The 17,642-nt window shown below is 49.4% G+C and overlaps 1 protein-coding gene across 4 annotated transcripts in view; it reads right to left on the bottom strand.

Moving 5' to 3' along the window:
- Positions 1 to 2,900: 2,900 nt before the first annotated feature.
- LOC115639910 (class I histocompatibility antigen, F10 alpha chain-like) overlaps positions 2,901 to 17,642 on the bottom strand; it is a 42,049-nt gene continuing 27,307 nt past the window's right edge. For 2 of the 4 annotated variants that reach the window (XM_030542836.1, XM_030542839.1), the window contains 3 exons: positions 11,314 to 11,415; positions 10,866 to 10,898; positions 2,901 to 4,804 (listed from right to left, as the gene is read on the bottom strand). In XM_030542836.1, the coding sequence (XP_030398696.1) occupies positions 10,867 to 10,898; positions 11,314 to 11,415 (134 nt within the window). In that variant the 3' untranslated portion in view covers positions 2,901 to 4,804; position 10,866. Of the gene's footprint in view, positions 4,805 to 5,372; positions 5,415 to 10,865; positions 10,899 to 11,313; positions 11,416 to 17,642 lie in introns of all 4 variants that reach the window. The other 2 variants (XM_030542837.1, XM_030542838.1) reach the window with 2 other exon arrangements.

Below are 17,642 nucleotides of genomic sequence, written 5' to 3'. Positions count from 1 at the left end.
GGTAAAGTCCTCTCAGCAAAAAGGAACATTTACAAGTTGAGAAAACAAAAATAAAACTAACACGCCTTGCCTGGCTGTTACTTACAAGTTTGAAATATGAGAGACTGGTTCACAAAGATTTGGAGAGCCTGGATTGATGTCTAGTCCCTCTTAGTCTCAAGAGCAAACAACTCTCAAAACAAAGAGCACACACAAAAGACTTTGCCCCACCAAGATTTGAAAGTATCTTGTCCTCTTATTGGTCCTCTGATCAGGTGTCAGCCAGGTTTACTGAGCTTCTTAACCCTTTACAGTAAAAGAGGTATTAACCCTTAACTATCTGTTTATGACAACAGCCCTTTAAGTTGACGGAACGGGGTTGGTTGTGTGGACGCAATCATTTTAAAATCGACTTAACGCAGCTAAATTCAACATAACGCCGCAGTGTACACCAGGCCTTAGACAGATAGAGAAGTATTAGCTGCAGCATTACTAAGAGGAATAGATCCAGTAAAATCACAGATTCACTGGAATGGAAAGGATTATGGAAAAGCTAACCTTGAGTTTCTGCAAGTTTCTTACCGGGAACCTGTGTGAGCTTTTGTTAGAAGTTGCTTTTGCTGATAAGTAAAATTACAATGTTTTGTTGTTGCCAGAGAAATAGTTTTAGCCCATTAGGGGTTAGGATTGGTTAGATGTAGGGTACAGCCATGCTTTGAGGAAAACAACTGGTGAAGATATAAGAAATCTCATTTTAACTATATAACAGGGGTGAGAAAACAAGCTCATTGGAACCTAACTCAGAGATACAGCTCAAGACCAGATATGCTAGGATTTTTAATCTTACACGAGCAGACTGTGAAGAAGCCAGGGCCCCAGAAGACACAACACTGAGGCCTTGGCTACACTGGCGCTTTACAGTGCAAATTTCTCGCTCAGGGGTGTGAAAAAAACACACCCGAGTGCTGCAAGATACAGCGCTGTAAAGCGCCAGTGTAAACAAAGCCGCAGCTCCCAGCACTGCAAGCTAAACCCCATCAGGATGTGGAGTACGTGCAGCGCTGGGAGAGCTCTCTCCCAGCACTGGCACCGCGACTACAATCGCACTTCAAAGCACTGAAGCAGCAGCGCTTTAAAGTTTCAAGTGTAGCCATACCCTGACTAGTCATTAGGAGATGTCTGTCTGCTTTATTGGCAGTGGTGAGCATCAGATGCTTGGTGTGTGTATTCTGTTAATCAATAGTCGATTACAAACAAATACATTGCACTCCATATGCTTATGAATGTGAAAATGGTGTAATTGGAATATGCTTTATGTAAAAGGTCTCTTGTAACGTATCACTGAAAAAGTAATGTACTGAATTTGACTTTCCTATTTGTATGCATCATTCTTATATCTAAAGTTAGAAATATGATATAAACCTGTATTACTGATGTAAACATATTAAGTGGAAGCCATTAAGGGTGCTTCAGAAACAATGGCCCCGTACCTGCAAGCCTTCCTGTGTACCGCTGGGCTAACCCAGGAAGAATGGAGGCTGGGGTCTTACAGAAATATGTGACCCTGTCAGCAGATACTGAAACCCATCTTGCAGCTTGTGCTTTTCCAGAGAGGGGTGGGATTTCAAACAAAAGTTTCCAGTCTTAGGGAAGTTCTATATAAGTGGAGGAAGCAAACAATAGGAGTCTTCAGCTGGCTTAAGAGATGGCCTCCCTACAACAAAAAGATACTTGCAAGCACCTGGAAACAAAAGAACTGTAACCACAGAGATGGGTGAGAACAGGCTGGACGCAGGTCACAAAAGGGATCTGACCTGAGAATTTTATCTCAAGTAACAACTTGGGTGAGAAGTTAACATTTGTAACTGATTTCTTAGTATAATCAGCTTAGCCTTGCTCATTTTTATTTTGCTTTGTGACTTACTTCGTTCTCTCTGTTATTACTTGAAACCACTTACATCCTACTTTTTATACTTAATAAAATCAGTTTTGCTTAATAATAAGCCCAAAGTAAGTAATTGGTACCTAGGGGAGGTAAACAGCTGTACATATCTATTAGTGATCTAGAGGGCAGATATTTTATGATTTATCCTGTATGAGTTTTATACAGAGTAAAACAGATTTATTTGGGGTTCAGGCTCCCAGAGAGACTGAGCACTGGGTGCTGGGAAAGTCCCTGTTAACCAAGAAGCCCCTGGGCTGAGTGAATCTGTTTCTGTGAACTGCAGAAGGGCATGGCGCAACCTCTGAGTCTGTGCTAGAGCTGACTAGACTGTATGGCTAACCACGACAGGAATGGAGGGGCACCCGTTCTGGAAGGAGGGTGGTTCTCAGTGGTACCCAAACACATCGAGTGACTGTCTCCAAGAGGGTCACTGTGACTGAACCCATCACAAATACATGTACATGTTAAAGAATATTCATTGTGTGATAAAAGGCTCTTTCACAGGAAAAAGGTCCTGTTAACCCGTAGAGGGTCATTGCACCTGGAGGGGGAGGAGAAAGTTGTAAATTGTGAGGGTAACAGAGGAGGTCTTAAGTGGGGTTCCACAGGAATCTGTTCTGGGTCCAGTGTTAAACATCTTTATTAATGACCTGGATTTAGGTATAGAGAGCATACTAACCAATGCTCCAGATGACACAAGCTGCAGGGGTGGGATAGGCAGTTAACACTTCGGAAGATAGAGCTAATATTCAGAAGGATCTGGATAAACTGAAGAACTGGGCAATAGACAACAAAATGAAATTCAACAAAGACATAGAGAAGAAAAACCAAATACACAATGAGGAAAACTGGCTTGGCAGCAGAACTGGTGGTGGGTGGGTGTCAATGGAAAGGCCTGAATCATAAAAAGAGTTCAGGTGTACTAAGTGTTTCTTTCAAATTCTGATACTTATGTTAAAAAGACAAAAAGCTGAAAAAATTTTGAATATGTTTATCTATATGCAGATATGCCTACAATAACTGCATTTGACAAAACTCATACAAAACTTAATGTTACCTAAAAGTATTTTTAATGCTACTATTTGCATCTATTTGACGTTGTTCTAAATACTTTCTCAAAGTTTCAGACAAATTACATCTTTCTTCGAGATTATTTTAGGCTATACAGTGGTTTGATTTTATTTTTCATTTAATGCACCAAGAATATAAACAACATAGGCCCTGAGTATATTTCACAGCACTGCATGTGTTCACTGAACAGGGGCACTTGTGGTGTGATAAATGTTTCTCGAGTCTGGACTGTGACTATATCTGGACCAAGAAATTTGGACCTTGACAAAAAATAATTAGCTACCCTTGCATTAAGGACTGCTATGAAGAGAACGGTGACCAATCGTTGTCCAGGTGCACTGATAGTAGGAGAAAGGGGAATTTAGTTTAGACATTAGGAAAACCCTTCTAGCTATAATGAGTTAGCTGTGGAACGGGTTGTCACAGACTCACAGGCCAGTGCTCTCTTGGCTCCTGGGAGGAACCATTCTTCATAGTATTGACCCTATGTAAGGTAACTCTCTTTCCTCAGAGTTTAAGCTGTAGGCTTCTCCTCTGCCTCCTAGTACTGCATGTCTGAGCCTTCAGCATTCCTACCTCTCTCTAGCCGGCAGTGATTCTCAGCCAGAGCAACACATTAGTGTTTATTGTACATCTGCAGCACAGCGCAAGATGTTCTTCTCCGGGGTGTCCATCTGGGTCTGTCCCCTTCCAGATGGGCTCAGGCTGCTCTTTGTTCCCAGCCCAGAAGTGACGACTCCTTTCTGTAGCCCACCCTGTGTCACCTCCGAGGCCCCACCTCCACTCTTTTTGTCTTCTTTCCTGGACAAACCAATCTCCAGATCATCCTCTCTTCAGCTCTTCGTTCTCTCTGCTGCTCATAACTGTCTGGCTCCAAGTTGGGATGGGCCTTCGGGTCATCAGTCGCTAAGTTACAAAGTGTCAAGGCCCTGGTCTGGGGTCCCAGCTGCTAGACTGGGTCACACCTGGTCCTCTGCAACAACAGACATCCCCCCTCCCACCTTGGTTAGACATGCAGCACATGGGGGAAACTGAGGTACAGTCTACAAACGCAACATTAGAAAAATGCCCAACTTCAGGTTGCCTAGAGAGGATGTGGAATCCCCGTCTTTGGAGGTTTTTAAGAACAGGCTGGACAAACACCTGTCAGGACTGGTCTAGGTTTACTTGGTGCTGCCCAAGATCAGGGGCGGGACTTGATGACATCTTGAGGTCCCTTCTAGCCCAGCATTTCTATGGCTCTATGAATGGTGAAAAGGACATCAGAGGCACTTATAAACTAAAACGCAGACACTTACTCCTGTCCAACAGCCTCTCTCGGCTGATGATGGCAACAGTGCTACCAGCTGCGAGCAGACCAGGAAATTGACCATGTTATAATCATGAAATTCTGCAGAGAAAAAACAAAAACACATCCCCCACTATATACACACAAGCAGTTACTGCTCACATATCTAGCGTATGGTACAGGGTGTGCAAACAGCACTGCATGGCACAGAGCACAGACTGCACACACTAAATATAGCAAATACTAAAATCTTACTAAAGAAGTTTTTATCCATTAAAATTTTGGAAATTATTTTGTGCAAATAAAACATTTTTACAGAAAACTATTACATCTGAAAAGTAAAAAATTGGTTCAGTGAGCAGACAGATGAGCTTAGAAATCCCACATGGGACGCTCCAAGTGCCAGAGAAAAGCTAGGGAGAGGTTGATTGGTTCTTGTAGGCAGACAGACTAGAGCTCATCAATCTTCCTCTCTGGGATCCCCTCAGGTTGTGGCACAGACTCCAACAAGCTCTGTTAAGCTGCAAAAGTTAAACACATGCAACATCTATTAAAGGGAACCTGCCATAATGTTGTGCTATGACAGTGCACTCTGCTGTGGGATGGTCCCCCTAGTGGCTGCAATGTTCAGTGGACAAAATCTCTAACCCCACTGACAAAGCTCTTAGCTCAAGTGTCAAAGACCCTGTGTTCCTGGAGCCTCAGGTGCCAGACTCTGTTCCTCCTGCTTCCTCCCTGCAGTATCACTGGAGACTGTTCTCTGAAGCAGCTGGATTTATCATTACAAAAGCTGATCTCAGCCAATGCTGTATCAGCAGCCACAGAGAAATCCCTCTCACTAGTCTTTCACACTTAAATTAATTGCAAAGAAAACAAGGGGGATTTGGTTGCAAATCGGTTCCTGCACCCACAGTGTGAATAAAAGGGAAGAAAGAGACCCAGAACTGCCCTGTTCTGCTCCTTGGGGCTGGTTTGCTAGAAAGGACAGGCCAGTGAGACTCGGGGTCCAGTTACTTGGACTAGGTGTCTCTCTCCAGAGAAATTCAGTGAGAACAGTGAACCCCTAGGCTAGAGCCCCTGGTCACTTATCCTTGGCAGATACGTCAGAGCCACTAGATCCTTGGTCATTTGCTGTGCAGAGGAGGAGGAGAAGAGAGAGTATATTAGCATCTCTCACAAAGCAGGTTTCAGTGCAGTTAGTAGATACGGGGACTCCTATCCCAAGAGAACAGTCATCACCTGACTCTGCCATGGATTTCCATTATTCACATGCAAAAAACGTTACCATTGTAGGGGGTCAGCACTGCTTTGTGCTCTTCACGCCTCTTTAGAATGGGAGCACTGAATATTCAATATTCAACAGCTAGGAAAGTAGAAGATGCTGGGCTACGGATACTCCTGTCAAACATCCTCAACTCTGTCCCCTTCGGTCTGTGTCCAGATGGGTCCCTCAAGCAGACCAAAGATTTCACCCTCACCCTCTGCCTATCAACAGCAATTCCCGTCTTAATCGATGGAGCTGCACAGAACAGCGTGGACAGTATAGAATCATAGAACTGGAAGTAACCTCGAGAGATCATCAAGTCAGTCGCTTGCACTCATGGCAGGACCAAGAACCATCTAGAACATTCCTGACAGGTGCTTGTCTAACCTGCTCTTAAAAATCTCCGATGGAGATTCCACAACCTCCCTAGGCAATTTATTCTAGTGCATAACTACCCTGACAGTAAGGAACTTTTTCCAGATATCGAACCTAAACCTCCCTTGCCACAATTTAAGCCCATTCCTTCTTGTCCTATCTTCAGAGGTTAAGGAGAATAATTTTTCTCCCTCCTCCTTGTAACAACCTTTTAGGTATTTGAAAACTGTTATGTCCCCTCTCAGTCTTCTCTTTTCCAGACTCAACAAATCCAGTTCTTTCAATCTTAACTCACAGGTCATATTTTCCAGACCCCTAATCATCCTTGCTGCTTTTCTCTGGTCTCTCTCCAATTGGTCCACATCTTTCCTGAAATGTGGTGCCCAGAACTGGACACATTACTCCAGTGGAGGCCAAATCAGTGTGGAGTAGAGTGGAAGAATTACTTCCTGTGTCTTGCTTACGACACTCCTGCTAATACATCCCAGAATTATGTTTGCTTTTTTCGCAACAGCGTCACACTGTTGACTCATATTAGCTCGTGGTCCACTATGACCCCTAGATCCCTTTTGCAGTATTCCTTCCTAGGCCATCATTTCCCATTCTGTATGTGTGCATCTGATTGTTCCTTCCCAGGAGGAGTACTTTGCATTTGTTCTTATTGAATTTCATCGTATTTACCGCAGACCATTTCTCCATATTGTCCAGATCATTTTGAATTTTAATCATGTCCTCCAAAAAACTTGCAACTCCTCCCAGCTTGGTATCATCTGCAAACTTTATAAGTGTACTCTCTATGCCATGATCTAAACCATTGATGAAGACATTGAAAAAAACCGGACTCAGCACTGATCCCTGCGGAACCCCACTTGTTCTGCCCTTCCAGGCTGACTGTGAACAATTGATAACTACTCTCTGGGAACGGTTTTCCAACCAGTTATACACCCAACCTTATAGTAGCTGCACCTAGGTTGTATTTCCCTAGTTTCTTAATGAGATGGTCATGAGACTGCATCAAAAGCCTTACTAAAGTCTAGATATACCACATCTACTGCTTCCCCACTATCCACAAGGCTTGTTAAGGTTCGTCTGACATGATTTGTTCTTGACAAATCCATGCTATCACTTATCACTTTATTATCTTCTAGATGTTTGTAAATTGATTCCTTAATGATTTGCTCCATTATCTTACCATATTGATTCCTTACTGATCTGCTCCATTACTTAAGCTGACTGGTCTGTAACAGTCTGGGTTGCCCTTGTTTCCTCTTCTTATAGATAGGCACTATATGTGCTCTTTTCCAGACTTCTGGAACCTCTCGTCTTCCATGAGTTCAAAGATAATAGCTAATGGCTCAAATATCTCCTCAGTCAGTTCCTTGATTATTCTAGGATGCATTTCATCAGGTCCTGGTGACGTAAAGACATCTAACTTGTCCAAGTAACTTTTAACTTGTTCTTTCCCTATTTTAGCATCTGAACTTGCCCCATGAAGAGGGATGCTGGGCACAGAGACAAGGGCAAGTTTGGTTTGGCCCGGTACTGGTCTATTCCCTCTTCCTTTTCCCAGATCCACTGGTGAAGAGTTCAAGTTGCATGGGAAGCATCATAATTAAGACCTTACCAAATTCACAGTTCGTTTTGGTCAATTTCAGCCAAAGAATTTTAAAAATTGTAATTTTCATTATTTCAGCTATTTAAATCTAAAATGTCTCTGTGTCATACCTGTAGGGGTCCTGACCCAAAAAGGGGCTGGGGGCGACAAGGTTATTGTATATGGGTCATGGTATTGCCACCTTTATTTCTGCACTGCTGCTGGTGGGGCGCTGTCTTCAGGGCTGGGTGCTCGGCCAGCAGCCATCGTTCTCTGGCTACCCAGCTCTGAAGGCAGCACAGAAATAAGGGTGGCAATACTGTGATCCCCTAAAATAACCTTGCAATGCCCCCCAACCTTCTTTTGGGTCAGGACCCCCCGTCTGAAAAATGCTGGTCTCCCCTGTGAAAACTGTACAGATTTCATGGTCTGTGATGCGTTTTTTGTGGCTGTGAATTTGGCCGTAATACCTCTGTATATCCTGGTCTGCCAACTTTTGACTTCTGGGAATTAAACACTCCCATTCTGAAAGGATACAGGGAGCCCAGGGCAGGGCTGAGCACCTGCAACCTTAACCCCACGTTAACAAGGTTCTTGCATGTGAGTTTCTGTTGTTCTCGAGTAATGAGGAGAGAGGGAGGCACGATTGAGGGCCAACAGTAGGAGGAAAGGTGGTGCTCTGAGGAGGTTTTGTTGTCACTTCTCAAACACCCCATTGCCCGCTGGAGGCATGCTGAGAGAGTAAAGAGAGAGCTGGATTCCTAAACCCTAGCAGGGCCCGGCCGATCTGTGCAATTTATACCAACTCTTGCTGCCAGGCATTAGATGGCCTCAGATGCAGTCAGTAATTTATGTAAAAATATTTCCCAAAGTTTCTGTCTTGGTCTGCTCCTAAAGCTAACTGCAGGAGACAACTGAGGAGGGGATCTAAACTACCTGTCATCGAGGCAACAAAATGGTGCTGATCAGAAGTCAATGGAAAGACTCCTATTGGCTTCAACAGGCTTTGGATCAGGCTCAGATTTCACAAGCACCAAACTAACTTTCAGGTAAGTCAAAAGAAGTGTAACATTAAAAGCAGGTCAGACACTTTCAGGGTCACACTCAGCCAAACATAGCACAGCTCTAGGGGGATAATAATTCATCCCTAAACCACCATATACATTCCTATTGCCTTGTCTACACGAGCAAAATTGGGACCCATACCCACAAGCAATGCAATTCTACCAGTGATAGCAAAGATGGAGTAATTGAGGAGATGGAGTTCAGGTGTTTTTAACCGCTATCATCTAGACTTCTTCTGAGCAAAGTTATAGAACATGTGTCTACAGCCACTCAACATTAACAAAAAAGACCTCTGTTGAGAAAATAACATCGCAGGGGACAGATTATCCAACAAGTTCTTGGAATGTATTGGAGACAATTCCACTTAGGAAGAAATATCCTTTACGTGTGCAACTGAATTGGGAAATGATGGCCTAGGAAGAAGTACTGCAGAATGGGATCTACGGGTCATAGTGGATCCCACGGTAAATATGACTCAGCTGTGTAACACTGTTGCAAAAAAAGCAATCATCATTCTGGGATATATTAGCTTGAGTGTTGTAAGCAAGACATGAGAAGTAATTCTTCCGCTCTACTTTGTGCTGATACAGCCTCAATTGGAGTATTGTGTCCAAGAAGGATTTGGACAAACTGGAGAAAGTCCACAAGAGAGCAACAAGAACGATTAAAGATCTAGAAAACATGACCTATGAGGGAAGATTAAACAAACCAATTCTTTCAGTCACGGAAGAGAGGACTGAGGGGAAGATGTGATAACAGTTTTCAAGTACATAAAAGGTTGTTACAAGGAGAAGGGAAAACATGGTTTTCATCAACCTCTGAGGACAGGACAAGAAGCAATGGGCTTAAATTGCAGCAAGGGAAGCTTAGGATGGACGTTAGGGGAAAAAAATCCTGCCAAGGTGGTTAAGCACTGAAATAAATTGCCTAGAGAAGTTGTGGAATCTCCCCCATTGGAAGTTTTTAAGAGCAGGTTAGTCAGGGATGGTCTAGATCATGGGTGGCTCTTCAGAGGTTTATATGCGGCTGCTTGCATAGGCACTGACTCTGGGGCTGGAGCTATAGATGCTAAGTTTCCAGTGTGCGGGGGGGGGGGGGAGTGTGCTCACTGCTCAAACCCCTGCTCTGTCCGAGGCCGTGCCCCCACTCCACCCCTTCTCCCAAGCCTACCATGCCCTCAAACCTCCTATCCCCCAGAACCTCCTGCGCACACGAAACAGCTGATCACGGCAGGCAAGAGGCATGGGGAGGCTGATGGGAGGCTGTTGACGTGTTACTGTGGCTCTTTGGCAATGTACATTGGTAAAACTGGGCTCTTTCTTAGGCTCAGGCTGGCCACCCCTAGTCTAGATAATACCTAGCCCTGCCATGAGTGCAGGGAACTGGAGTCGGTGTTCTCTTCAAGGTCTCTTCCAGTCCTACGAACCTATGGTACTAGAGCAATAGTTGGAGATTTCCCTAAAATCCTCAGTGTAGATGTCATAAACAGATAGTTAAGGGTTAATGCCTCTTTTACTTGTAAAGGGTTAAAAAAGTTCACCTAGCCTAGCTGACACCTGACAGGGGAACCAACGGGGGAACAAGGTGTTTCAAATGGAAGGAGGGAAATTTCCTTTGTTTAGAGTCAGTTTCAGCTGGAGTGGAAAAGATCAAGGAACCAGCCTCTTGAGTAGCAAGTTTTAGAAACGAATAAATAGGTTTATGTTCATTTTCTTTCGTAAGTTGTCTTTGTGCAATTAGGGAGAATTATCAAATTGGATATTCTTGTGTTTACTAAGGTTTTTGCCCAGGGGAACATCTTGTATTTTAAATCTGTTGTCTGTGAAATCAGCTTATAACCTGTCTCCCAGAGGTTTTCTTCTTTTACCTTTCTTTTCTTTAATTAAAAGCCTTCTTTTTAAGAACTTGATTTTTTCCCCCGTTTTTTAGATGCAAGGTAATTGGATCTGGACTCACCAGGGAATTGGGGGAGAAGTCTCTCAAGGCTACCCAGGGAAGGGAAGGTTTTTGGAGGGGAAGAGAGTTTTCCAGATAACTCAGGAATCTGGATGGTGGCAGCGAGACCAGATCTAAGATGGTAGTTAAGCTTAGAGGTGTTCATGCAGGTCCCCACATCTGTACCCTAAAGTTCAGAGTGGGGATGAGACCTTTGACAGTAGACAAGGCCTATGAGTGGGAGTGAGGATATCCTGTCAGTGCCTCTAGGCTAAAATACACAAGCAAATACTGACGATTGTTCAGAGATGACCACTTGAAAAGAGGCGATGAGTCTCCTGCCACTTACCCTAAGCTACAGCGTAGCCGTCTCCATTCCTCCCTGCAGAGAAAAGGCAAATTTCAGTGAATGCAGCTCCCAAGGCAGGAACTGACTCCGATCTGTGTCCGCAGCTAGAACCGTGGTTCCTGGCCCAGCGTAGACCCCTGGCGCTCAGTAATGGACTCAAGGTCCCAGGCGCTCACAATTGGCAAGAGAGAAAGACACAACGAGACAGTTTCCGAGACCTCAGTGCACTAGCTGCTGAGCTCTTTGGAAAACCTAACCCCATCTAAACTGTAACCCACAACCAGTTTCTGGGTCTGGCCCTCCAGCAGCTCCCATTGAGTGTTATTAGCTCAGTCCTGCTGTAGGGCAGTTACACCACACTGACACTGGCTCCTGTATTGCTGTTGTCTTTAGGCGGGTGTGCAGTGCCCGGCAAATCCAGGGAATTCCTCCATCCCAGGCTCTTTACCTGGGAGTCTATTTTTCCAGATGACTACTCCAATTATACCACCAATCAGGACAACTGCAGTGATAACTCCAGCCACAGTGGGAATCAGGTTGTTATTTGGTTCTGAAATGGAATAGAGAGAATGATCGATGGGGAACGCCCACCCACTAAAACCCCCCTTTCATCCCACTGCAGGGATCAGTCAGCCAGCTCCTCAGGTTATGGCTGGTCCTGCAACCCTCCACTCCTTCCAGTGCAGCCACCATGCACCCACTATGCAGTGCACCCCACCACAGAAAGTCCCGGACACAGCCTCTACCAGTTCAATTCATAATAAACATGTAGCGCTTAAAATAGAAGACTTTTATAACATTAATCAATCTTCGTAAATCTAACTATGGGAGAGCATGGATGTCAGTATGGTCCCTAAATGAGAAAGGGGGAAGACTTGCTGAAGATCACACAGTGAGTCAGTGCAAGAACCAAGAACAGACCCCAGGAATCCTGATTTCCAGCCCCTCTTGCTCTAACCTACAAGAAATCAATCCCTTTCTAGAGCTAGGGATAGAAAAAGACGGTTACTCACCTTTGTAACTGTTGTTCTTCGAGATGTGTTGCTCACATCCATTCCAGTTAGGTGTGCGCGCCACGCATGCACGCTCGTCGGAAACTTTTTACCCTAGCAACTCTAGTGGGCCGGCAGGTTGCCCCCTAGAGTGGCGCCGCCATGGCACCCGATATATATCCCTGCCGGCCCGCCCACTCCTCAGTTCCTTCTTGCCAGCTACTCCGACAGTGGGGAAGGAGGGCGGGTGTGGAATGGATGTGAGCAACACATCTCGAAGAACAACAGTTACAAAGGTGAGTAACCGTCTTTACTTCTTCGAGTGATTGCTCACATCCATTCCAGTTAGGTGAATCCCAAGCCATACCTAGGCGGTGGGGTCGGAGTGAGAAGTCGCGGCATGGAGCACTGCAGATCCGAAGGCCGCGTCCTCTCTGGACTGCTGGACCAGGGCGTAGTGGGAAGCAAAGGTGTGGACCGATGACCAGGTCGCTGCCCGACAGATTTCCTGGATGGGCACACGGGCGAGGAAAGCCAGCGACGACGCCTGCGCCCTGGTAGAATGCGCAGTCACACGGCCCGTAGGAACGTGGGCCAGCTCATAGCAGGTCCTGATACAGGATGTTACCCACGAGGATAACCTCTGCGAGGAAATGGGAAGCCCCTTCATGCGGTCCGCTACTGCCACAAAAAGCTGGGGGGATTTGCGGAACGGTTTGGTCCTCTCCACATAGAACGCGAGAGCCCTACGGACATCAAGCGAGTGGAGTTGTTGCTCCCTGCCTGAAGAATGAGGTTTCGGGGAAAAAAACGGGAGGAATATCTCTTGGTTGACGTGGAAGGCTGAGACCACCTTGGGGAGAAAGGCAGGGTGCGGCCTCAGCTGCACCTTATCTTTATGGAAGACTGTATACGGGGGGTCTACCGTGAGAGCCCGGAGTTCCGACACCCGTCTAGCTGAGGTAATAGCTACTAGAAAGGCAGTCTTCCAAGAAAGATAGAGTAGGGAGCAAGTAGCTAACGGCTCAACGGGGGGCCCCATGAGCCGAGACAACACCAGGTTAAGATCCCAGGTCGGGGCAGGGGGTCGGACGTTAGGGTATAGACATTCCAGCCCCTTCAGGAATCTAGTCACTGTCGGGTGAGAGAAAACAGAGCGGCCATCTCCACCCGGGTGAAAGGTGGAGATAGCCGCCAGGTGGACCCGCAGGGACGATATCGCCAGGCCCTGTTGTTTGAGGGACCAAATATAGTCCAAAATATTGGCCACCGAAACTTCCATCGGGAGGAGACCTTTCTCCACGCCCCAACAGGAGAAACGCTTCCACTTGGCAGAGTATGTCGCTCTAGTGGAAGGCTTCCTGCTGCCCAAGAGTACCTCATGTACCGGGGTGGAGCAGCGCAACTCAGAACTGGTCAGCCACGCAGGAGCCACGCTGCTAGGTGCAGCGACTGGAGGTCCGGGTGACAGAGAGTTCCGTGGTCCTGGGTGATCAGGTCCGGGTGAAGGGGCAGGGGAACTGGGTCGGCTATGGCCAGGTCCAGCAACATGGGGTACCGATGCTATCTGGGCCACGCCGGGGCTACCATGATCACGCGGGCCCTGTCCCGGTGCACCTTCAGAAGGACCCTGTGGACCAGCGGGAACGGGGGGAACGCGTAGAACAAGTGGGTCGTCCACGGAATAAGGAAGGCGTCCGCTATAGACCCGGGTTCCCGGCCCTGAAAGGAGCAGAACGCCTGGCATTTCCTGTTCCCCCCGGACGCGAAGAGGTCCACGCGGGGACAACCCCACCTCTGGAAGATCGAGAGGGCGACGTCCGGGCGAAGGGCGAAGGGACCACTCGTGCGAGAGGAAGGATCTGCTCAGGCGGTCCGCCAGCATGTTCCGTACTCCGGGGAGGAAGGAAGCCATGAGGTGAATGGAGTGGGCTATACAAAAGTCCCAGAGTCGCATCGCCTCGTGACAACTGCTTGTTGATATAGTACATGGTCGTCATGTTGTCGGTAAATACCGCGACACAACGACCCCGAAGCTGGTGACAGAACGTTTGACAAGCAAGGCGGACCGCTCTCAACTCCGCATGTTGATGTGTAGCTTCACCTCCTGTGGGGACCACAGGCCCTGTGTTCTCAGGGTTCCCAGGTGGGCCCCCCAGCCGAGATCTGAGGCATCCGTCGTTAGGGACACCGAGGGCTGGGGCGGGTGGAATGGAAGCCCCGCACACACTACGGACTGGTCTAGCCACCAGCTGAGAGAATCCAACACCCCCTGGGGGATTGTGATCAGCATGTCTAGTGGTTGCCTTGCCGGCCGGTAATGTGCGATGAGCCACGACTGGAGGGGCCTCATGCGGAGCCGTGCGTACCCGGTCACAAATGTGCAGGCTGCCATATGGCCTAACAGGGTTAGACATGTCCGTATCGATGTCAAGGAGGCTGCCAGCAAGTGCTGAACGATCGCCAACAACGCCTGGAACCTTGGCAATGGCAGAAGGGCCCTGGCCACGGTGGAGTCCAGGACGGTCCCAATGAACTCCACCCTCTGCAAGGGAAGCAGGGTGGACTTGTCCACGTTGATCATGAGGCCCAAGGTAGCAAACAGGCCGGTGATCCTGCGGACGTGGCTGCAGACCTGCAGCTCCGACGTGCCCCGAATTAACCAATCGTCTAGGTAAGGGAACACGTGAATGCGACTGCGCCGAAGATGTGCCACAATGACGGCCATGCATTTTGTGAATACCCTCGGAGTCGCAGAAAGGCCAAATGGGAGGACTGCAAATTGGTAGTGAAGGCGGCCCACCACGAATCGAAGGAAACGTCTGTGGTGTGGCCATATGGCAATATGAAAATAAGCGTCCTGCATGTCGAGGGCGGCATACCAGTCTCCCGGATCCAGGGATGCGATAATGGTCCCCAGGGATACCATGCGGAACTTCAACTTCACTAGGCATTTGTTGAGCTCTCGCAGGTCGAGGATAGGCCTGAGGCCTCCCTTGGTCGTGGGGATCAGAAAGTAGCGGGAATAAAACCCCTTGCCCTTCTCGTTTTCCGGAACCGTCTCTATAGCTCCTTTGTTGAGGAGCGTCTGTACCTCCTGTCGAAGGAATTGCTCATGAGAGGGGTCCCTGAAGAGGGACGAGGAAGGGGGGCGGGAGGGAGGAAATGATACAAACTGCAGACGGTATCCCGTCTGCACCATGCGTAAGACCCAGCGGTCGGATGTTATTTGGGTCCACGCCTGGAGGAAAAACGAAAGGCGGTTGGAAAACGGGGGGGAAGGATCCGTGGGGGAAACTGATACTGTGCCCTCGGGCGCATCTTCAAAACGAAGGTTTGGGTCCATGCAGGGCTTTGGAGGAGCTCTGATTCTGCCCCTCTTGGTTCCCCGACTGTCTGCGCCTTCCATTTATGCCGCGGCGCCTATTAAGGTCCTGCCGCTGGCGGAACTGGGGGTATGGCCGACGCTGCTGCTGTTGCTGCGGCCGGAAGGGTCTGCGCTGCGTCCCAGGCATGTGCATCCCAAGGGAGCGCATAATGACCCGATTGTCCTTAAGACTTTTTAGTCTGGGGTCTGTCTTTTCCGAGAACAGGCCCTGGCCTTCGAACGGGAGGTCCTGGATGGTGTATTGGAGCTCCGGTGGAAGGCCAGAAACCTGAAGCAAGGAGATGCGGCGCATCGTTACCCCCGAGGTGAGGGTACGGGCAGCCGAGTCTGCAGCGTCCAAGGAGGCCTGCAACAAGGTTCGTGCAACCTTCTTGCCTTCGTCAAGAATAGCCGCAAATTCTTGACGAGCCTCTTGTGGCAGCAGCTCTTTGAACTTGTCCGCTGCCACCCAAGAGTTAAATGCGTAGTGGCTAAGAAGGGCTTGTTGATTGAAAACCCTGAGCTGAAGGGCCCCAAGCAAATAGACCTTGCGGCCGAGGAGGTCCATATGCCTGGCCTCCTTGGATTTGGGGGCTGGGGCTTCCTGTCCGTGACGCTCCCTCTCGTTCACCGACTGCACCACCAGGGAACATGGTGTCAGGTGAATGTGGAAGTACTCATAGCCCTTGGAGGGGGCCATGTACTTCCTTTCGACGCCCCTCGCAGTAGGGGGGATGGAGGCTGGTGACTGCCAGATTGTATTGGCGTTGGCCTGGATCGTCCTAATGAAGGGTAGGGCGACCCTGGTGGGAGCATCGGAGGAGAGGATGCTGACGACGGGGTCCTCGATCTCAGAGACCTCCTCAGCTTGCAGGCTCAGATTCTGTGCTACGTGCCTGAGGAGGTCCTGATGTGCCCTGAGATCTAGCGGAGGAGGGCTATTGGAGGAAGTGCCAGTCACCGCTTCGTCAGGAGAAGAGGATGAGGAGACCCCCGGCAAGAAAGTGTCCAGCGGGGGGTCCGCCTCAGCCCTCGCCTCTGGCTCAGGAGGGAGACCAGGGTCTTGTTGCTTCGATCCGTCCTCCCCGTCCGGGGAGGGAGGGGGGCGAGAAAACGACGCCTCCGGCGCCCTGTTCTCTGCCGTTGCAGGCCTAGGAGGAAGCTGTTGGGGGCCCTGGGCTTGATGGTACGCCCAGGGTGTCCAGAACCCCCACTGCTGCGGACCCTGGTCCTGTTGCGGAGGGTCTTGGAAAAGAGCCGCTTGTCTGTCGGTGCCCAGTGCGTATACGCTGTCCGCCTGTGATGACACCGACGGCTGTCTGGAAGGCTATGGAGGGGCCGAACGTGGCTGGTAAGAGTCTCCGTGGTCCGGCACCGAAGATGTTCTCGGTGCCGGGGACCGGTACCGGGAGTCATACCGGTGCCGGGATCGGGACCGGGTTCTGTCTCGGTGCCGGGATCTGGACCGGTACCGGCCGCTGCCTCGGTGCTGGGATCGGGACCGGGACCTGCCACCAGCTCGGTGCCGTGAGGTCGACCGGGACCTGCCACCAGCTCGGTGCCGTGAGGTCGACCGGGACCTGCCACCAGCTCGGTGCCGTGAGGTCGACCGGTGCGCTGATCGACAGCGGGACTGGCTCCTAGAGTCCTGGTGCCGGTATTGGCAGCTGGAACCAGACCGTGATCGTCTGGAGGCCAATCGATGCCGCGAGTACGACCGGTACCGCCGAGGGGAGCGCTGCCGGGACTGCGAGCGGCGGCGGGATCTTGAGCGACCGTGGTGTTGGGACCTCGACCGCGAGCGTGAGTCCCGAGATGGCGCCGTCATCATGGGTTTGCCCCTGGACGCTACCCGCACCGGAGGTACCGGGGGTAGAGGCTGAGTTGACTCAGTCAGGGCAATGAGGTCCCGTGCCGAGGCGAAGGTCTCTGGAGTCGATGGGACCAATAGCTCAACCCCAGATCTTATGGGGGAGCTCGGCGGGACCGGACTCGACGGACCCACCGGACCCAGAGTCGACGGTGCCGGTAGCGCCGCGGCAGATGTCGATGCCGGGAGCTCCACTCAAGTCTGCCTGGATGGAGTTGCAGACTTCGAGGGTCTTGCTTCTGCACCTGGTGCCGGGGAAGGTCGGTGCCGGGGAGTCATTCCGGTGCTGGTGCGATCCAGTGCCGGTGTAGAGATGACGGTCTGTGAAGCTGCTGGGTCAAGTGCCGCTTCCATTAGGAGAGTCCTAAGTCTCTGGTCTCTCTCCTTCTTTGTTCTGGGCTTAAAAGCCTTGCAAATGCGGCACTTCTCCGACCTGTGCGATTCCCCCAGGCACTTCAGACACGCGTCGTGAGGGTCGCTGGTCGGCATAGGCTTCTTACAGGCCGCACATTGCTTAAAGCCCGGCGAACCAGGCATGAGCCCGGTGC

This window comes from Gopherus evgoodei, unplaced genomic scaffold (assembly GCF_007399415.2).
Source record: "Gopherus evgoodei ecotype Sinaloan lineage unplaced genomic scaffold, rGopEvg1_v1.p scaffold_149_arrow_ctg1, whole genome shotgun sequence".
In the NCBI taxonomy this organism is placed as follows: Eukaryota; Metazoa; Chordata; order Testudines; family Testudinidae; genus Gopherus; species Gopherus evgoodei.
The sequence above is the reverse complement of the archived record's forward strand: the minus strand, read 5'-3'. Positions and strand labels throughout refer to the sequence as shown.